Below are 21660 nucleotides of genomic sequence, written 5' to 3'. Positions count from 1 at the left end.
AACCCCCCTCAAACCCCCGAGACCCTCCCAAACTCCACCCCAAACCCCCCCAGAGACCCCCAAGCCCCCCCCCAGACCCCCAAAGCCCCCCCAAACCCTCTCCAAACCCCCCCAGACCCCCCCGACCCCCCTCAAACCCCCCCAGACCCTCCCAACCCCCCCCCAATCTGCCCCAGACCCCCCCAAACTCCATCCCAACCCCCCCAGACCCCCCCAACCCCCCTCAAACCCCCCGAGACCCTCCCAAACTCCACCCCAAACCCCCCCAGAGGCCCCCAAGCCCCCCCCAGACCCCCAAAGCCCCCTCAAACCCTCTCCAAACCCCCCCAGACCCCCCAACCCCCCTCAAACCCCCACAAGCCCCCTCAAACTCCACCCCAAACCCCCCCAAGCCCCCCCAGAGACCCCCAAGCCCCCCCCAGACCCTCCCAAAGCCCCCTCAAACCCCCTCAGACCCCCCCCAAAGCCCCTCAGAAACCCCCAAAGCCCCTCAAACCCCCCCAAACCCTCCCAAACTCCACCCCAAACCCCCTCCAAACCTCCCCCAGACCCCCCCAACCCCCCCCCAAAACCCCCCTCAGAGACCCCCCTAGACGCCCCCCCCCCCCCAAAAGAAGCTGACCGAGAAGCCGGCCCATGACGGGCAGGAGTGTCTGATGTTGGCCGAGGCGGTGATGGTGGCGGCCACGAGGCTGAAGGTGACGATGAGGACGCCGAGGATGACTTGGAGGAATCCCAGCACCAACAGAACCTGCAGCCAGGTCCGGTGGGTTCGGAACCGGGTCAAGCTCCGAGACGATCGACCCGTTAATGAACGGCTGGAATCGCTGCGGGATGGCATGGCGGATAGAACCGAACCGAACCCGGATGGAAACGAGAGACCCAAAGGGAGAAAGAACGTCGGAACCGGGACGGCCCTTCCGTCTGCCGTAGTGGGGGGGGTTCGGTTCGGATCCTCAGCGCCGTTCGCTCATCGGATGGAGCCCAGAACCGAATCCGGAACCGGGATGGAAACGAGCGACCCAAAGGGAGAGAGAACGTCGGAACCGGGACGGCCCTTCCGTCTGCCGTAGGGGGGGGGGGGTTCGGTTCGGATCCTCATCGGATGGAGCTCAGAGCCCCGCGGTGGGGGTCTCCTCCTCCCCCTCCTCCTCGATCTCCGGCCGTGTTGGGGGGGGGCTCATTCCGGTCCTGGGGGGTCGTTGCCGGTCCGGCTTCACCCGCACCGAACGGCGGAACCGGGCGGGCAAAGCGCTGCGGGCCTCGCTCAGCTCTGAGCATCCTCCGACGGCTGCGGGGGGGGGCTCCGAAGACAAGAAGAAGAATCACGACCCCCCCCCCCCCCCCACCGCGATCCGCTCTCACCGCGTCCTACCCCGATCGTTACCGGCGGCCGCAGCCCCCCCCCGTGCGGAGGGGTCGCGTTACCGGCGGGATGCGGTGCGGCATCATCGCCCCCCCCCCCCCCCCCCTCCGTTAAGCCGCGATACGGAGCTGCGGCCGCGCCCGATGCGGAGGGGCAGAGCCGGGAGAGCATCGCCCCCCCCACCCCCCCCACCCCCATCCTCTTAACGCCCGCCCCCCCCGCAGCCCCGGTGGGAGCCCCGGTGATGCCGGCACGATGCGGGGCCGCCCAGCCGAGGAACGACGGGAGTTGGAGTCCGAGCCAACGGGGGATGCGGCAGCCGCCCCGCATGGAGACCCCCCCCCCATTTAGCCCCCCCCATTTAACCCCTACCCCCCATTTAACCCCCCCACTATTTAACCCCCTCCCCCCACTATTTAACCCCCCCCACCATTTAACCCCCTCCCCCCCCTATTTAACCCCCCTTTTTAACCCCACCCACTATTTAACCCCCTCCCCCCACTATTTAACCCCCCCCCACTATTTAACCCCACACACACTATTTAACACCCCCCCACTATTTAACCCCACATACACACTATTTAACCCCCATTTTACACCCCCCTCACTATTTAACACCCCCACACACACACTTTTTAACACCCCCCCCTATTTAACCCCCCCCCCCCCGAGGTGCCACCCGGATCCCGGCTGAGTTCAACTTCATTTATTCCTTAAATTAAAACCCAAATTCGGGTCCACAACCGGCACAGCAACGCGGGGGGGGGGGGGGCAGAGGAGGAGCGAGGCAGCAGCCTTGATGGGGAGGGGGGGGGGGCAGAGAGCCACAGCCGGACCCCCCCCCCCCCCCCCCCCCACAACAAGGAACAGGTGAAGGCACGAATCCCCCCCACAAGGAGCAGCAGGAATGAAACCCCCCCCCCCAACCCACAGCCAAGAGATGGGGAAAGCACAACTCACAGCCCCCCCCCCCCCCCAAAATAATACTGCCAGGGGGCTGCAGCCCACAGCCGGCAGCAGAGGGGGATGAGGGGGCACACAATAACACCCCCCTCAGTGGGGGGAGCTGTTAGAGACAAGACGGGGGGCTGGGGGGGGGGGCTTCCCCATACAGCCCCCCTATGGACAGAGCCACCCACCCCCCCGGGGTCCCACTGGGCAGAGAATAGGGGGGGGGCTTCCCCATATAGCCCCACTATAGACAGAGCTATGCCCCCACCCCGGGGTCCCACTGCAAAGGGAAGGAACACAAAGACCCCCCCCCCCCCCCACCAACCCAGGGCTGCATTGGCTCCTGAGTGTGCACTGAGGGGGGGGGGGGGGGAAGGAGATTGTAGGTAACAGAATGAATGGGCAGCAGCCATTCAGCCCCTGCCACACACTGAGGGGGGGGGTCCAAACCCACCCAGCAGTGCTAGAAGGGAAAGCAGCGACCCCCCCCCTCTATTAGCACATAGAGAAGGGCTGCAGCACCAACCAGCACAGCCTGCAGCCAGGCACAAGGAAATGGGGGGGGGGTCAGTGGGAAATGGGGGGGGGGCAGAGAGCATCAGATCATCCCAATGCTCCCAATGTGGGACGTGGCAGCATCCAGCAGCTGATGCAGGGATGATGGGGGGGGGGGGGGCACAGCTATGGGGGCTCCCAGCTATGGGGGCTCCCAGCTATGGGGGCTCCCAGCTATGGGGGCTCCCAGCTATAGGGGCGCTCCCAGCTATGGGGGCTCCCAGCTATGGGGCTCCCAGCTATGGGCCAGCTGGGCTCGGCAGGCGCTGGCTGCAGCCCTGCAGCGTTGGCTGCAGCCGTTCTACAGCCTGATTGGAAAAGACCCCGGCAGCAAATTCCTCCTGAGCCTTTTGGAAGCTGGCGCCGGTCCGACGGTACAAGGAGTGGATCTGGAGCAGAACAGGGGCCTATTTAACACCCCCCCCCCCTCCATTTAACCCTCCCCCCCCCATTTAACCCACCCCCCATTTAACAAGCCCCCCTACTTAACCCAACCACCCCCAATTACCCCTCCCATTTAAGCCACCCCCCCCCAATTAACCCCCCCTATTTAACCCACCCCCTCCCCTATTCAACCCAACCCACCCCTCATTTAACATCCCCTCCCATTTAACTCCCCCCCCCCCCTATTTAACCCACCCCCCTACTTAACCCAACCCCCCCCATTTAACCCAACAGCCTGAGTGCCAGCATTGAACCAACCCCAACCCAACCCAACCCCATCCCCCCATTGGGCTCAATTTAGAGCCCCCCCCCAAACCCAAACCCCCCCTTTGGGCTCAATATAGAGCTCTCCCTCCCCCCCCAACCCAACCCCAACCCAACCCCCTACCCCCCTTTGGGCTCAATTTAGAGCCCCCCCAACCCAACACCCCCCTTTGGGCTCAATATAGAGCTCTCCCCCCCCCAACCCAACCCAACACCCCCCTTTGGGCTCAATATAGAGCCCCCCCTTCCCAACCCAACACCCCTTTGGGTTCAATATAGAGCTCTCCCCCCCCCAACCCAACCCAAAACCCAACCCAACCCCCCCCCCCCATTGGGCTCAATTTAGAGCCCCCCCCCCAAACCCAAAACCCCCCCTTTGGGTTCAATATAGAGCGCCCCCCCCCCAGCCCAACCCCCCCCCCCCCCCCCCTTTGGGCTCAATTTAGAGCCCCCCAACCTAAGCCCCCCTCTGGGCTCAATATAGAGCTCTCCCCCCCCCAACCCAACCCAACACCCCTATTGGGCTCAATTTAGAGCCCCCCAACCCAACACCCCTTTGGGTTCAATATAGAGCTCTCCCCCTCCCAACCCAACCCAAAATCCAACCCCAACCCCCCCATTGGGCTCAATATAGAGCCCCCCCCCAAACCCAAAACCCCCCTTTGGGTTCAATATAGAGCTCTCCAACCCCAACCCAACCCAACCCCCCCATTGGGCTCAATTTAGAGCCTCCCCCCCAACCCAACACCCCCATTGGGCTCAATATAGAGCTCTCCCCCCCCCAACCCAACCCAAAACCCAACCCCAACCCCCCCATTGGGCTCAATTTAGAGCCCCCCCCCAAACCCAAAACCCCCCTTTGAGCTCAATACAGAGCTCTCCTCCCCCAACCCAACCCCAACCCCCCCATTGGGCTCAATTTAGAGCCCCCTCCCCCCAACCCAACACCCCTTTGGGCTCAATATAGAGCTCTCCCCTGCCCAACCCAACCCAACCCAAGCCCCCCCCATTGGGCTCAATATAAAGCCCCCCCCCAGTGCTCACCCTTTTCAGCATGACGATCCCCAGCGCAGCCTGTGCAGTGAAGAGCAGCGCCACCAGGATCATCATCACGGCCACCGCTTTGTTCTTATGCAGCGCCACCAGGCTCACAACCCAACCGCTGCCAAAGGAACCCAAAGGAGACGTGGAGGCTGCGGGACCAGACCCCCAACAACCCCTATTTTCCAGCCCCAGATCCTACTGAACCCCCACTATGGGACCCCCCCCCAACCCTTCTCTTCCAGTCTCAGCACAGACCATACCTGAACCCCCACTTTGGGGTCCCCCCCCTTTCTAAACCCCTATTTTCCAGCCCCAAACTCAGCACAGATCACACTGAACCCCCACTATGGGATTCCCCCCCCCAACCCCAACAACCCCTATTTTCCAGCCCCAGATCACACTGAACCCCCACTTTGGGACCCCCACCCCCCACCCCATAACCCCAGGCTCAATACAGATCATACTGAACCCCCACTTTGGGATCCCCCCCTTTCCAAACCCCTCTTTTCCATACCCTTATTTTCCATCCCCAAACTCAGCACAGATCACACTGAACCCCTAGTATGGGAACCCCCCCCCCAACCCCTCTTTTCCAGCCCCAGATCCTGAACCCCCACTTTGGGATCCCCCCCCCACCCCATAACCCCATTCTCATCACAGATCATACTGAACCCCCACTATGGGATTCCCCCCCTCAACCCCATAAACCCCTATTTTCCAGCCCCAGATCATTCTGAACCCCCACTTTGGGATTCCCCCCCACCCCATAACCCCATGCTCAGCACAGACCATACTGAACCCCCATTTTGGGACCCCCACCCCATAACCCCAGGCTCAATACAGATCATACTGAACCCCCACTATGGGATTCCCCCCCCCCCAACCCCATAAACCCCTATTTTCCAGCCCCAGATCACACTGAACCCCCACTTTAGGACCCCCCCCACCCCATAACCCCACTCTCAGCACAGCCCATACCTGAAGCCCCAGTTTGGGATCCCGATGGCCTGCAGGACGTACATCACATTCTGGGCAAAGAAGATGAAGAAGAAGACAAAGAAGTTGAATGAGCTGTCACTCCTGGGGGGGGAAAGAAGAGAAAGAGAGAGAGACAACATCAGGCACAGCTCAAACCATCCGCACAGCAAGGACAGCACACAGCCCTGCAGGAGAGGAGCAGGACCCCCCGGGACCCCCCCATTGAACAGGAAGACACCCCCCCCCCATTGAACAGGAGGACCCCCAGGAGCCACCCCCATTGAACAGGAAGACCCCCCCATTGAAGAGGAGGACCCCCAGGAGCCCCCCCATTGAACAGGAGGACCCCCCTCCATTGAACAGGAGGACCCCCAGGAGCCCCCCCATTGAACAGGAAGACCCCTGGGACCCCCCCCACTGAACAGGAGGACCCCCCCCATTGAAGAGCAGGATCCCCCCCATCGAACAGGAGGACCCCCGGGACCCCCCCCATTGAACAGGAAGACCCCCCCCCATTGAAGAGGAGGACCCCCGGGAGCCCCCCCATTGAACAGGAGGACCCCCCTCCATTGAACAGGAGGACCCCCGGGACCCCCCTCCATTGAACAAGGACCCACCCCCCATTGAACAGGAAGACCCCCCCCACTGAACAGGAGAACCCCCCCCACTGAACAGGAGGACCCCCCCCATTGAACAGGAGGACCCCCAGGAGCCCCCCCATTGAACAGGAAGACCCCCCCCCATTGAAGAGGAGGACCCCCAGGACCCCCCCCCATTGAACAGGAGGACCCCCCGGACCCCCCATCATTGAACAGGAAGACCCCCCCCATTGAACAGGAGGACCCCCAGGACCCCCCCCCCATTGAACAGGATGACCCCCGGGACCCACCTTCATTGAACAGGAGGACCCCCGGGACCCCCCCCATTGAACAGGAGAACCCCCCGGACCCCCTATCATTGAACAGGAGGACCCCCCCCCCATTGAACAGGAGGACCCCTGGGACCCCCCTAATTGAACAGGAGAACCCCCCCCATTGAACAGAACCCCCCCATTGAACAGGAGGAGCCCCCCCCATTGAAGAGGAGGACCCCCGGGACCCCCCTCCCATTGAACAGGAGGACCCTCAGGACCCCCCCCCCATTGAACAGCAGCCCCATCCAAGCTGACCTTGAACCCCCCCCCCCATGGATGGATGGGGCCCCCCCAGCCCTTCTCTACAGCTACTCCCATAGCAAAGAACTGCCCCCTTAAACCCACTCCCCAACTCGAAAACCCCCCCCCCCATCCTGCTCTTATCTCCCCTTATCAAGAGTTGCCCCCCCCCCCCTATTTGGAGGCTCCCTTTAGGCTACAATGATGTCCCCCCCCTCACCTGAAGGCTCTGTACATGGGCCGGTACCAGCAGACGAAGGAACAAGGGGTGTAGAGCAGAACCCAAAGGATGGAGAGACCGAAACCAGAACCGGAACCGGGATCCACACAGAACCAGGCCAGCGAGGAGAGGAAGTTCAGCAGCAGGGAAACGGTGCTGGCTGGGAGAGAGACCGGCTGGGTTGGGTGACCCAAAGAGGGGCTCACAGGGGGTCCAAAACACCCCAAAACCCCCAAAACCCCCCAAAACCTCCTCAAAACCCCCCAAAACCCCCCAAAATCCCCCCGAAACCTCCCCAAAACCCCCCAAAACCTTCCCAAACCTCTCCCAGCCCCCCCCAACCCCACCAGGATGTCCCCCCAACCCCCCATAACCTCCCACCCCAACCTCCCCAAGCCCCCATGAACCTCCCAGCCCCAACACCCCCCCCATAGCTCCCACCCCCCCATAACCTCCCCCCAAGACCTCCCCAAACTCCCCCCAACCCTCCCTCAAAGCCCCCCCGACCATCCCCAAACCCCCCCAAACCTTCCCCCAAAACCCCCAAAAAACCTCCACAACCCTCCCCCAACTTCCCCCCAACCCCCCCCAAACCGCCCACCCCCCCCAAACCCCCCCCAAACCCCCCGACCATCCCCAAACATCCCCCCAGACCCCCCCAAAACTTTCCAAGCCCCCCCCAACCACCCCCTCAACTCCCCCAACCTCCCCCAACCCCCCGACCATCCCCAAACCTCCCCAGCCCCTCACAACCTTCCCCAACCTCCCCCCAAACCTCAACAACCCCCCCAACCTCCCCCCAAAACTCCCCCCCAACCCTCCCCCAGCCCCCCCAACCCTCCCCAAGCACCCCCTCAACCCTCCCAACCTCCCCAACCCCCTCCCTAGACCCCCCAAAACCCCCCCAAACCCCCCCCAAGCCTCCTCATCCCCCCCCCAACCCCCTCCAAATCTCCCAACCTTCCCCCAACCTCCCACCCCCCCAAACCTCCACAACCTCCCCCCAGCCCCCCACCAACCCCCCTAAACCCCCCCCAACCTCCCCAAGCCCCTCACAAACCTCCCCCAAGCCCCCCAACCCTCCCGTAGCCCCCCCAAAACCCCCTCAAAACCTTCCCAACCCCCCCCCAGACTCCCCCAAGCCTCCTCATCCCCCCCCCAACCCCCTCCAAACCTCCACACCCCCCCCCCAAATCTCTCCCAGCCCCCTCCAAAGCCCCCAACCATCCCCAAACCCCCCTCAAAACCTTCCCAAACACCCCCCAAACATCCCCAGACCCCTCCCAAACCCCCCCAACCTCCCCCCAAACCCCCCCCCAACCTCCCCCCAAACCCCCCCAACCTCCCCAAGCCCCCACCCCCAAACCCCCCCAACCTCCCCAAGCACCCCCTCAGCCCTCCTAAACCCCTCACAAACCTCCCCCAAACCCCCCCATAACCCTCAATAACACCCCAACCCTCTCCAAGCCCCCCCTAAACCCCCCCCCAAACCTCCCCCAAGCCCCCCACCAACCCCCCTAAACCCCCCCAACCTCCCCAAGCCCCCCCAAACCTCAACAACCCCCCCAACCCTCCCCCAAAACCCCCTCAAAACCTTCCCAAACCCCTCCCAAAACCCCCAAACTCCCCCCAAACCCCCCCCAACCCTCCCCAAGCCCCTCCCAAACCTCCCACCCCCTCAGACCCCCCCAAACCCCCCCCAACCCCCTCCAACCCCCCCCACCCCCCCAGACCCCCCCCCACCCCCCCAGACCCCCCCCACCCCCCCAGACCCCTCCAACCCCCCCCAGACCCCCCCCCCACCCCCCCAGACCCCTCCAACCCCCCCCAGACCCCCCCCCCACCCCCCCAGACCCCTCCAACCCCCCCCAGACCCCCCCCCCACCCCCCCAGACCCCTCCAACCCCCCCCAGACCCCCCCCCCACCCCCCAGACCCCTCCAACCCCCCCCACCCCCCCAGACCCCCCCCCCACCCCCCCAGACCCCTCCAACCCCCCCCACCCCCCCAGACCCCCCCACCCCCCCAGACCCCTCCAACCCCCCCCAGACCCCCCCCCCACCCCCCCAGACCCCCCCAACCCCCCCCAGACCCCCCCCCACCCCCCCAGACCCCCCCACCCCCCCAGACCCCTCCAACCCCCCCAGACCCCCCCCCCACCCCCCCAGACCCCTCCAACCCCCCCCCACCCCTCCAGACCCCTCCAACCCCCCCACACCCCCCCCAGACCCCCCCCCCCACCCCCCCAGTCCCCTCAAACCTCCCCAAGCCCCCCCCCATCCTCTCCCCCAACCCCCCCCCAGCCCCCCCTCGCCCCTCGCCCCGCACTGACCCATCCACAGGTAGTACATGGCGGTGACGGTCCTTTGGAAATCAGCGGGGATTTCTACCGGGATGTCGTGATAGAAACAAGGCTTCACCGGGCAGAAGGCCGGTAGCGGCGGCCAGTTGTTGGCTCTGCCTGCGGCGAACGGCCGTTTAACGGGGGGGGGGATGGGATACAAAGAGGGAACGGACCACACCGGGACCGCACCGGGACCACACCGGCACTTACCGGCGCTGCCCCCCATGGCCGCGTTCTGCAGCTCCCGTTCCCTCCGGTCCAATTCCTCCGCTTTCCGGTTCAGCTCCTCCTGCCGTTTCAGCAGCTCGGCCGTAGCAGCCGCAGTCGAAGCCTACGGGAACGGAACGGGGCTCGGTTTCCATCCTTCCCCCCCCCGCCCCCCCTCCGGTCGTTTCTCACCCTCCCGGTACCGAACCTGCGTCCCGTAGGAGCCGTAGTTCCGCGGCTCGGTGGGGCTCGTTCTCCTCGGCGGCTGAACGGTTCCATGCGGCGGGGCGGCCTCGGGCTGAACGCGGTACGGCGGCGGCGGCTGCGGAGGGAGCGAGAAGGGAACGGTGAGAGGCCCGGGAGCACCGGACGGACCGGACCGCACCGGGAAGCGGAACCACAACGGGTCCATCCCACGTTGGTTCCTCACCGCGTTGTTCTCAAAGGGGTTATAAGCATCCAGCGCCGCGCTGTCGGGACCGGGCCGGTGCTGCACCACGGCGGGGTCCTGCAAGAGACGTAACGGGAACCGTAACGGGAACCGTAACGGGAACCGTAACGGGAACCGTAACGGGAACCGTAACGGGAACCGTAACGGGAACCGTAACGGGAACCGTAACGGGAACCGTAACGGGAACCGTAACGGGAACCGTAACGGGAACCGTAACGGGAACCGTAACGGGAACCGTAACGGGAACCGTAACGGGAACCGTAACGGGAGTCACACCGGGCCCGGAGCCGCGGGGCAGTGCAGGCCGCGCACCTGGAACGGGTTATCCGGGAGCACCGCGGGGCCGCCATGTTGGGCCATGGCCGCACCGGGAGCGGAACCGCCGCCGAGTCCGCCGCGCCGCCCCGCCCCTCGCCGCTGATTGGCCGCCGCCCCCCATGACGTCACCCGCCTCCCGACGGCCGCACCGCAGGGTAGCTCTGCGCGTGCGCCGGGCCGAAAGCTGAGACCACGTGACGCGATCACGTGCACAGAGTCACGTGGCGGTGCGCACCCACCTCCTCTCACTTCCGGTCTCGCTGCCGTTTCCTCAGCGCGCGGCACGCTGGGAGCGCGTCCCCATGGCAACGCCGTCTCCATGGCAACGGCGCGCCGGGGCCTGCACGGCAAAAGCGGGCCGCCAGCGAGGCCCACCGGCAACACGAGCCGCCCAGAGCCCGCTATGGGACGCCAGGCCTTCACAGCAAGGGCCGGGCTGAGTGGCAACGCAATTAACAGCTGTGCGGTCTGGAGGTGGATGCTGCACTTTGTGCTCTGCTTCATGCAGGTAAGGCTGCGGGCCCGGCTCTAGGGCTGCAGGCCCGGCTCTAGGGCTGCAGGCCCGGCTCTAGGGCTGCAGGCCCGGCTCTAGGGCTGCAGGCCCGGCTCTAGGGCTGCAGGCCCGGCTCTAGGGCTGCAGGCCCGGCTCTAGGGCTGCTCTATATGACACCCAATGGGACTCAGGCAGGGGTTGGGTACACACAGCAGGCCCTGAGAGCTGTGACAACTCCCCCCATGAGCTCTTTAAGATCATACAATGCATGACAAAGGAGCTGCCTTCACCCCGCTGCCTCCCTCCACAACCTCACCCAGAGCCGGGGCTGCCTTTTAACCCTCTATGTGATGACAGCCAGGTGATGCAGCAGCACAGCAATACTGGATTCTCTGTGCCCCAATAGAGCCCTGCACAGCCCTGATGAGGGTTTCTTCACTTCATATTTATTTTCCCACAAAGACTGTACAAAATCCTTATAAAACTCTGGTGTGAGGACGGGATATGACAGCGATCCCCCCCCCAAAAAAATAATATATATATATATATAATAATAATAATAATTCCCATGCAGTCCCACCAGTTTCATAACTTACACGGAGACAGAGAAGCTACAGAGAGCTGCAAGTCCTGGGTTCTGTACACTGAGGGGCGCAGGGTTGAGCAGGAGACAAAGCAACACATAACAAAGGTATGTACAATATGGACATGCAGACCCCCCCCCACTTCCTTCGCCCCCCTGGCAACGTTGGCAGCAGGAGGTGGGGCCTGCAGTGCTGAGAGGCTGCTATAGAATATGGGTTATTTACAATATCTCACATATTAACAGCTTTACAAAGATGTCCGGGGAGGATTCGAATGTATCAAAATTAAAACCCCAAAAGAGAAACAAACAAAAAAAAAAAAAGGGGGGGGGAGGGGGGAAAGAAAAGCACCAAAATGTCTGAATAGAAATCGCACAGGCCTCCACGGGGGCTAAAATCTGAAGGCAGGATGGCACCTGTGGCGTCACCGGCTGATGTCTCTGCTAGAGTCCCACATCTTTGTGCTCGGCTCCATCACTTCCAGCACGTCAAAGAACGGGTGTTTGAGGGCTTCGGCCAGGCTGATACGCTTGGAAGGCTCGTATTCCAGCATGCTCTCGATGAGGTCGAAAAGGCGGTGGTGGTCTTCAGCCTCAGAGGTCAGGTAACGCTGGAGGGAGGAAGAGGAGGGGGAGGTGAGGGCGAGGATGCTGGGCAAGGATGCTGCTCCATGTGTGCTCACAGTGCGCTCTGAGGGGCTGAAAGCTAAGCTGGTCTGCTCAGACCTTCCTCTATCCTAAGCTCCACATCCAGGCCACCTGAAAAGCATGGACCTCTCCAGTTGCACCCTTCCCCCCCACGCCCCCCTTCCTTTCCTTCCCAGGCACTTCCTGAAGTCTCCTTGCCCTCCTCCTCCTCCTCCTCATCCACTTGAGGTTAAAGCTCAGGCTGCTGCAGTCTTCCTAGTTCTATGTGTGGGACAGCCAAGGCTCCTTCAGCAGGACGCTGGGCTGAGCCTTTCAGTGGCCTAACCTTGCCCACAGGAACCATCTTCAGCACTGGGGCTGGGCACTGTAAAGCTCTGCAATGAGAAAAGGATGAAGCAACAGGGTGCTCCTACCCACCCCCACCTTACCCGCAGCGGCTTGCAGTTGTCCCTAACGTAGCGGCCAGCAGAGGTGTTCTCATCCCAATCCAAACGGCCGTGGTAGAAATACTTCTGCTTCCTGTCAACAAGGAGAGGTGGGAACGAGTTGTAGGTGCCACTCAAAGCACCCAACCCTGGCAAAGCAGTGCTGCCCAGGTGACTCAGGACACTGCAGCAGCACACAGGCAGCTGACTCAACAGGCAGCTGCAAAGATGGATGCCTTGAAGGAATGCACTAAGATACAGGAAACAGCCAGGAAGCCCTCAGAGCACAGCAGGAATTACTCACCTGGTCTTCCGGATCATCCGAGAAGGAATTGGCCCCAAGATCCTCTCCATCATGGCCAGGTGCTCCCGGTTGTCGTGTGTCTGGAGGAGATAAACGTGAAGGGAAAAGAATGGAACGTATTCCAGTCATTGTGCCTCCAGCCCTGGAGGATCCCCAGCTCAGCAGCCCTTGGCTGGCCAAAGCACTTGGGTCATCTCTACAACACTGCAGCCGTGGAGGGGAACTCCATCGGTCCCAGAGGCTGCAGGCTGCGCTGGGAAGCAGCCAACGTCCTCTTTCCCCACTTGTGAGGAAGGCAAACAGCACACAGTTCTCACCTGGAACAGGGTGAAACCCACATAATACTCAAAGATGATGCAGCCGATGCTCCAGACGTCGCAGGGTTGGCTCCAGCCAAGCTCTAAAAGAGCAATGGTTTGTAAAGAAGAGATGCAGCCATGACCCAACATTCCAACCCTTCCCCACCCCCATTTCTAGAGCAAACAAGACATCAGAAAACCAGTTCCCATTTCACTTGCTGCCTGTCCCCCACCTCAAAAATAGGCCTGCAGAGCACACAAGTGGAGCAACTCCCATCTCCCAGGGTGAACTACTGAACGCTATGGGAAGCCAATGCTTCTTAACCCAACAGGCAACGCTCAGACCATGCAGTACCCACCCAGGATGACCTCAGGGGCCCGGTAGTGCCTAGTAGACACAATTGTGCTGTGATGCTCGTGATCAAACGTGGCACTGCCGAAATCCACCACCCTGATGGCCGTGCTCTTCACACTGCGCTCATCCCGCTTCTGTGCGAGGGAGGACAATGATGGGTTACTCAAGAGCTTCAAGATGAAGACTGAGCTCCCTCCTTACACAGCCAACCCTTCCCCACTGGGTCCTCCCATCAGCCAGCACACATCCCAGGGCCACATCCAACCCAATGCCAAGGGCTCAGCCAACCCAATGCCAAGGGCTCAGCCAGCCCAATGCCAAGGGCTCAGCCAGCCCAATGCCAAGGGCTCAGCCAGCCCAATGCCAAGGGCTCAGCCAGCCCAATGCCAAGGGCTCAGCCAGCCCAATGCCAAGGGCTCAGCCAGCCCAATGCCAAGGGCAGGGAAACCAAGGAGCCAAGCCCTGAGCTCTGAAGGCAGACTTACCTTTTCCAGGTTATAGGTGAGCTCATAGTCAGAGTTGACAAAGAGGATGTTCTCAGGTTTGAGGTCAGTGTGAGTGAGTTTGTTGTCATGCAGAACTGAGGAAGCAAACAAGAGTCAGAGCTGAGGATCAGAAGGCAAAGCACGGCTGCTAACATGGGTTTGTTTTGCTCCAACTGGCACCGGTTTGGCTGGTGGTTGGGGCTGGGTGTGAACAATCAGGGTCATCCGGGCCAAAATGCTTCAAGAGAAGCACAAAGATTGATGGTATTGATCAGCAAAATGCACACAGCCCTCACTCACAGCCAGCAAAAACATCAGCATAAGGAACAGGGTTCATTCCAAGCACACATCCACCACCGGAGGGGCAGGAAGGCTCAGTCTCACAGCTGGCAAAGCAGCATCACAGCCAGAACTGTGCACTGCCCTGGACCCACAAACTGGGGCTGAGGATGGGAGCTGCGTGGCTCTGCAGCACAGCTGAGAACCAACAGAGAGAAGAGCAGTGAGCACTTACACTTCACAGCCTGGCACACCTGGAAGGCCATGTGCCGCACTTGGTGGATGGGGTAAGGCAGATAATTGTTGTCCTTCAGGAAATCAAAAGTGCTGAGGCCCAGCAGTTCAAAGGAGATGCACATGTGGCCGTGGTAGTCAAACCAGTCAAACATCCTGACACAGAGACTGGGGAGAAAAGGCTCTGATGCAGAGAGGATCCATGCACAGCACTCAGCTCTGCAGTGCAGCTTTCCTTTTCCTTGCTGGGTTTCTACCCCACAGAACTCAACCCAACTCGCCACCAAGAAGCAGAAACTGAGCTACAAGAGGACCTGACACCTCTCACCCACCACCCTGCAGCTGGGCTGAGTCGATGCCTTCCCTCCTGCACTGCTCTGAGTTCAATGCCTTCCCTCCTGCACTGCTCTGAGTTCAATGCCTTCCCTCCTGCACTGCTCTGAGTTCAATGCCTTCCCTCCTGCACTGCTCTGAGTTCAATGCCTTCCCTCCTGCACTGCTCTGAGTTCAATGCCTTCCCTCCTGCACTGCTCTGAGTTGTTGCCTTCCCTCCTGCACTGCTCTGAGTTCACTCACTTCTTGTTCTCGGGATCCTTCTCATTGATTTTCTCCAGCACGTTGATCTCCAGCCGGGCGGCTTCTTTGTATTTCTCCACGTTTTTAATGATTTTAAGAGCAACACGTGCACCACCCCTGGTGAGAAACGGGAAGAGACTCCATGTAAGCACTGCTGAGATGGCTCAGTGCTCCCTATGAGGGCTTTCTGAAGCCAGCCTCCTCTTGTGAGTCATAGAATCCTATGAAGACACACATAGTGCAGCTTCCTGCCCTCCTCAAGCCAGAAGGAAGCAGTTCCTCAAGGGCTGAGGAACAAAGCAGAGCTCCTCCCCTCTCCAGGAAGAGCTGAGGCTCCCCTGCAGCAATGGGTGACCCATGAGAAAGGTCCTTATGGTGCCCTATGGGTTCCTATGGCACCCCACAGGTCCTTATGGTGCCCTATGGGTTCCTATGGCACCCCATGGAGCCCAACTGGCACCCCACAGGTCCTTATGGCGCCCTATGGGTTCCTATGGCAACCCATGGGGTCCAAATGGCACCCCACAGGCCCTTATGGTGCCCTATGGGTTCCTATGGCACCCCATGGAGCCCAACTGGCACCCCACAGGTCCTTATGGTGCCCTATGGGTTCCTATGGCACCCCACAGGTCCTTATGGTGCCCTATGGGTTCCTATGGCACCCCACAGGTCCTTATGGTGCCCTATGGGTTCCTATGGCACCCCACAGGTCCTTATGGTGCCCTATGGGTTCCTATGACACCTTACAGGTCCTTATGGTGCCCTATGGGTTCCTATGGCACCCCACAGGTCCTTATGGTGCCCTATGGGTTCCTATGGCACCCCACAGGTCCTTATGGTGCCCTATGGGTTCCTATGGCACCCCACAGATCCTTATGGTGCCCTATGGGTTCCTATGGCACCCCACAAGTCCTTATGGTGCCCTATGGGTTCCTATGGCACCCCACAGGTCCTTAGGGTGCCCTATGGGTTCCTATGGCACCCCACAGGTCCTTATGGTGCCCTATGGGTTCCTATGGCACCCCACAGGTCCTTATGGTGCACTATGGGTTCCTATGGCACCCCACAGATCCTTATGGTACCCTATGGGTTCCTATGGCACCCCACAGGTCCTTATGGTGTCCTATGGGTTCCTATGGCACCCCACAGATCCTTATGGTGCCCTATGGGTTCCTATGGCACCCCACAAGTCCTTATGGTGCCCTATGGGTTCCTATGGCACCCCACAGGTCCTTATGGTGCCCTATGGGTTCCTATGGCACCCCACAGGTCCTTATGGTGCCCTATGGGTTCCTATGGCACCCCACAGGTCCTTATGGTGCCCTATGGGTTCCTATGACACCTTACAGGTCCTTATGGTGCCCTATGGGTTCCTATGACACCTTACAGGTCCTTATGGTGCCCTATGGGTTCCTATGGCACCCCATGGAGCCCAACTGGCACCCCACAGGTCCTTATGCTGCCCTATGGGTTCCTATGGCCCCCCACAGGTGCCTTCCCACTCCAGGAAGAGCTAAGGCTCCCCTGCAGCAATGGGTGACCCATAAGAAAGGCTGGGACCCCACAGCCCCATTCCCACCCCCAGCTCCTCTCCAACCCCCCCCATCTCAATGCTTACCTCCGGTGATCCATGCACTGCACCACTCTGCCGAATGTTCCTTCCCCTAAAGTGCTGAGAATCTCATCTGGGATGGGAGGTAAAAAAGAAGAGAAAAGGGAGTGAGAGAGAAAGAGAACAAGACCTGAATGAGGCACGTTACACGAGGCAGAGGAGAATGCATTGCAAAACCTAACCTGCACACAGCTTGAGAGCTTCCGGAGCAGCGGAAGGCTGACACCGGCTGCACGAGGCAGCTGCCCTACATTCCCTGGCTCTTCAAGTAACAATACAAAATATAAACAGAGCTTTAACCAAAACAAAAAACAAAACCCAAAACAAAAAAAAACCAAAAGGGGAGAAGGAAAAAAATAAATAAATAAATAAAAAGGAGAAGGGTTTTTTTCTCTTGAATAAAAAAAACAGCGGAAAAATCAAAAAATGGAACAGAAAAAAAAAAGAGAAAAGACAGATCTGCGACTGCGATGGGAGCTTAACTAGAGAGCTAAATTATGTTACGATTTGGCTGTACATCTTTCTTGTAGCCAGTCGCCGACGCGATAGATCAGATGCCCCTCGTCGTCGTCCTCCACACTCTTGGCCCTTCTGCTGCTCTGTCGACTCCTCTGCTGGCCCAGGCAGACAGGGAATTCATCATTCACCATTCAATCAGATTTTCACACCAGCGCAGCAGCAGCATTGGGTGGTTTGGAAATTCACATTGAGGAGGGGTTGCAGGAGGAGATTCCCAGCCAATTCATACGGCACAGAGGAATATATAACGATAGGGATATTGCAAGGGAACATGTCAAGATAACAACACACTAAGCTCAGAAAAGAAAAAAAAAATAAAAGAAAAGAAAAGAAAAAGAAAAGAAAAATCAAAGAAAACAAAACAAAAAAAAACAGTTTTTGCTTTTCGGCGTAGCAAAAAATAAATAAATAAATATATAAAAGAAAATAAGAAGAAAAAAAAAAAGAAAGAAAAACCTACAAACAGCCCCACCCCGAACCAGCGTGAGAGCAAATGGGGGCCAGCAGAGGGGCTGCTCTCACTCTTCTAGGGGCTCAGAGAGGAACAACGTTGCCATTGGGATCAATGGTGACAAGAGTGGCCACGCGTGGCTCTGCTGCTCAGTGAGCACAGGGGGGGCATCAGAACAGCCCCATGTCGGAAAGGAGGCAGGAGGTGGGACGTCCTGCCCTGCACGGACATTCCCAACCCCTTCCAACCTCCCCAACTTTGCTCCCCTCTTACCCCCCCACCTCCCCCCGGTGCTCAGAGAAAGATGGATTCAGAGACTTTGGGAAGCAATTGTTGGTACAAAGATCCATCTGAAAGCAGAATGGTTGGAGAGGAACTGCCTGGGGCAGACGTGGCGCTCCTTCCTAGGCCCTCCTCCCTTAAAGAAGCTGATCCTGGAAAGGCTGACTTCCAAGAGAGAAGCAAAGGCCCAAAGGGGAACAGGGACAGCCTGGGATGAGGCAGGTAAGAGGTTTTACACCAGAGAAGAGCAGAACTCCTGCTTCCAGCTCTGCTAAGTAACCCCAGACTTGGGAGCAACCAGGCAGCAGCCTGGGGACCTGGATACAGCCCATAATAACCCCCCAGCCCTGAACACATGGTGAGAATGGACCAGACAACACTGAGAGCTCCAGCACAGAGCAGAGAACACAGCTGGGCTCTGACAGAAGCGGGAGGTGAACAGCAGAACAGACAAGAAGAGAAAGCCAGGGCTGCTGCTGAGAAGAGCCTGAGCTGGTTGCTGCTGCCTTTGCCCGAGCTGAGCAGATCACGAGCTGCATCCCTTCGTGTGCCATCCATCCCCACTGCACTGGGCCTACCCAAAAAGAGCCTGCCCTAAGAGATGGAGCTCCTGCCACAGGGCCCGAGTCAGGGAGCAACAGGGACCTGCTGCACACGGCCTGGGCTCTGTGGGATCGGGAACAGCCAAATATCTGCTGCACAAACCTCACACAAAGGCTGCTTGGCCGGGATTCACAGCCCTTAATGAGCAGCAGCAAACAAAAGCAGCGCTCTGAAGGGATAAAGGAGCCGGGGTTGGACTGCAGCATCACCCCGTGGGGCCGTGCCAGCCCTGCCAGGCATCCTGCCCTTGCACTGAGGCAGCACTTGAGCTGACAGTGCAACCAAGGCGCATCAGGACGGTGACTGAACCCTCCACCAAACCTACCCAATTCCTCGAACCGAATCCAAGAGCCACTTTAGAAAGCAGAGTTTTATTTTCTACTTACCCCAAACTCTCCACCTGCGAGAGAAAGGTTTACAGGGGGAGGCCCAACACGGCACGGATACTCACCGATGAGGAACGACTAAAGGACCGGCTGCGCCGCCGCCTCCGCCTGTGCTTACGCCGGCTGCTTTTGCAGCTCCGGTAGCTGCTGTCGCGGTCCCGGGAGCGCCGGTAGTCGTAGGAGTGCCGGTAGTCGGGGTCGTAGTAGGGCTCTCCTCGCTCACGGCTGTAATCGTTGCGCCGGTAGCTGTCACAGTAACGGCGGTCGTAGGCCCTCCTGTCTGCTGAGTGGTCGTCGTAGCTGAAGGGGAAGCAAAGAGGGGGGGGTTCATACAAAGAACAGGTTGGGGTGGGAAGGAACTCAAGGGAACTCGAGGATGGTGAGGATTCGATCCCCTGTTTAACACCAGCACAGGGGCCCAGCCAAGCTGGCCTTGAACACCTCTAGGGATGGAAGGGGCACCCACAGCCTCTCCATGCAGCTGTTCCAGCAGCTCCCTGCTCTCATAGCAAAGAACTTCCCCCTTAAATCCAACCTCAATCTGCCCTCCAACTTCAAACCACCTCCCATAGTCCTGCTCTTATCTCCCCTTTCCAAGAGTTGATTCCCCTCCTGTTTGGAGGCTCCCTTTAGGTCCTGGAAGGCTGCAATGAGATCACCCCACAGCCTTCTCCATGCTCAGGTTCCTATGGCACCCCACAGGTCCTTATGGTGCCCTATGGGTTCCTATGGCACCCCATGGGGTCCAAATGGCACCCTATGGGTTCCTATGGCACCCCACAGATCCTTATGGTGCCCTATGGGTTCCTATGGCACCCCACAGGTCCTTAGGGTGCCCTATGGGTTCCTATGGCACCCCACAGGTCCTTAGGGTGCCCTATGGCTTCCTATGGCACCCCACAGGTCCTTATGGTGTCCTATGGCTTCCTATGGCACCCCATGTGTTCTCTGGGCAGCCTGGTCCAGTAGTCGGCAACTCTACACACATCAGGAGAGTCAAAACTCACCCATCATTGTTTGACTGCAACAACCCCACAGGACAGATGGCTCCCCAAAGGGGGCTGAGCCACCCCCAACCCAAACAGGGGATCCCTGCAGGGCTGCCCCTATATCCACCCACCTCCTGGAGCGGACGTGGTAGCTGCCCTCCCTGCGGTGCCTTCGGTCTCTTTCACTGCTGCTGGACCTCGACCGCCGCCTCTTGTGTTTGCGGCTCCTGTAACGTTCATGGAAGCTGCCCCGGCTGCTGCGCTCCGAAGAGCGGAACCTTCTGGAGTGAGGCATCTGCAGAGACAACACGGCCTTAGGATCGGGGGTGTGCAAGGGGAAAAGCAGCAGAGCAAAGAGTTGGAAGGGCAGGATGGGTTAAAACAGCCAGGAGACCCCAGAGCTTTGCATGTGAGGAGCTGAGCGCCCACTGGGACTGCCAGCGTTGTGTTGTCCGCGTGGGTCAGGACTGTCAACTCTATGTCACCCTTTGCATCCATGGGCTTGAACATTCACAGCTGCAGAAGCAATCAGGTTTGCAGTGCTTCCATCAGGCAACATAGAAGCACCAAAGGAAGACAAAAAGCAGCTCAGGATGCCACCAATGCTTGTCCTAAAGTCCCTACAAGCAGCACTGCAACTAAACAAACAGCTCTGCTCCCCCAAACAACCACCTGCACTCCTCCCTCCAAGCACCAATGGGAACCTGAGGGGCATTAACTTCCTTTGGGTGCACAGCGCTGGGACTGCCAGCTTTGTGTTACTCCCTGCATCTCCTACCCAAGGGCTTGAACGTTCACAGATGCAGAAGCAATCAGGTTTGCAGTGCTCCCATCAGGCAGCACAGCAGCACCAAAGGAAGACAAAAGGCAGCTCGGGATGCCACCAATGCTCGTCCCAAAGTCCCTCCAGCAGCACTGCAGCCCCCTCAGCTGCTAAACAAACAGCTCTGCTCCTCTGCCAAGAAACCACCTACACAAAGACCCCAATGGGATCCGAGGGGCACAAACACCCTTTGGGTGCACAGAGGCGCTCAGGAAGCCTCGCACAGCTCAGATGGCAGCACTGCAGGGGGGGCATCGGGGCCAAAAGCAACGGGAACCCCCCGGGAAGTGCCCCCCCCCCCCGTTCCGACGTCCCAACGCGTTTTATCGCTTCCCGACCCGCGGAGCCCATCGCCATCCCCGCAGCGAAGCGCCGTTCCGCCCGTAGCCCTTCATTAAAGGCAGCCCTGCGCCCGGCCCAGCCGCCACACCGGGGCGTTCCGCAGCTCCGGAACCGGTTTGGGGACGGCAGCGCTGAGCCGTCGGGCGGGGCCCAGCACCGGACGCGGCCCCGCGGCGTTACGGAGCGCTGGGAGCGGACGTTCCGGGACTCGGACACGAAGGGAAGGCCGGGCCGGGCTGAACCGGGCCCGAAGGGAGAAGAACGCGGCGCCGCGGCCTGCTCGGCCGAGCCGGGCCCGCCCCGGAAGCGCCGGGCTGCCGGTCCCTCAACGCGGAGCCTCCGCCAGGCGGAACGCAGCGCGGCCCGGGGATCCCCGCCGCCCCGCACGGAAGAAGCGGCCTCGGCCCAACCCCGCCCCGCCGCGCCCCGATCCGCACCGTCCTCGCAGCCAGCCCGGTCCGCTTGTCCCACAGGAAGTCCGTGATGGCGGCCGTGGGCCCCCGGGGATCCCGGGCCCCGCTCCGGCTCCTCAGGCTCCGCCGTTCGTCCCGCCGGCCGCCGCGCCCGAACCCCGCCGCCGTCGATCCGGGTCCCAGCAGGCCGCGGCGCCGCGCACGCACGCACCACGCACGACGCACGCACGTCCCCGTGACGTCACGCGGCGGCGGCGGAGGGCGG

General features: G+C 60.4%; 2 protein-coding genes across 4 annotated transcripts; both read right to left on the bottom strand.

Annotated features, from left to right (window-relative positions):
• Positions 1 to 3111: 3111 nt before the first annotated feature.
• On the bottom strand, positions 3112 to 21361 carry SCAMP3 (secretory carrier membrane protein 3). The gene is made up of 10 exons (XM_072358616.1): positions 21358 to 21361; positions 10289 to 10379; positions 9956 to 10033; positions 9734 to 9847; positions 9529 to 9649; positions 9307 to 9435; positions 6976 to 7135; positions 5603 to 5704; positions 4625 to 4742; positions 3112 to 3261 (listed from the first exon to the last, which is right to left on the bottom strand). Exons 2-10 carry the CDS (start codon positions 10334 to 10336, stop codon positions 3112 to 3114), a joined length of 1020 nt encoding a protein of 339 aa, XP_072214717.1. The 5' UTR covers positions 10337 to 10379; positions 21358 to 21361.
• On the bottom strand, positions 11212 to 21625 carry CLK2 (CDC like kinase 2). 3 transcript variants are annotated; one of them, XM_072358801.1, is made up of 13 exons: positions 21420 to 21625; positions 19949 to 20112; positions 18894 to 19128; positions 17105 to 17201; positions 16594 to 16660; positions 14976 to 15092; positions 14401 to 14567; positions 13887 to 13981; positions 13406 to 13535; positions 13065 to 13147; positions 12748 to 12827; positions 12447 to 12537; positions 11212 to 11981 (listed from the first exon to the last, which is right to left on the bottom strand). In XM_072358801.1, the coding sequence occupies exons 2-13, from the start codon at positions 20110 to 20112 to the stop codon at positions 11796 to 11798; spliced, it is 1512 nt and encodes a 503-aa protein (XP_072214902.1). In that variant the 5' UTR covers positions 21420 to 21625; the 3' UTR covers positions 11212 to 11795. The 3 variants fall into 3 exon arrangements, with proteins under 3 accessions (XP_072214902.1, XP_072214903.1, XP_072214905.1); XM_072358802.1 differs by having other exon boundaries at positions 17105 to 17198; XM_072358804.1 differs by lacking the exons at positions 17105 to 17201; positions 19949 to 20112; positions 21420 to 21625 and having other exon boundaries at positions 18894 to 18935.
• Positions 21626 to 21660: the final 35 nt, after the last annotated feature.

Source organism: Excalfactoria chinensis, chromosome 32 (genome assembly GCF_039878825.1).
Source record: "Excalfactoria chinensis isolate bCotChi1 chromosome 32, bCotChi1.hap2, whole genome shotgun sequence".
NCBI lineage: Eukaryota > Metazoa > Chordata > Aves > Galliformes > Phasianidae > Excalfactoria > Excalfactoria chinensis.
Note: the sequence above shows the minus strand (reverse complement) of the source record. Positions and strands in the feature narration are given on the sequence as shown.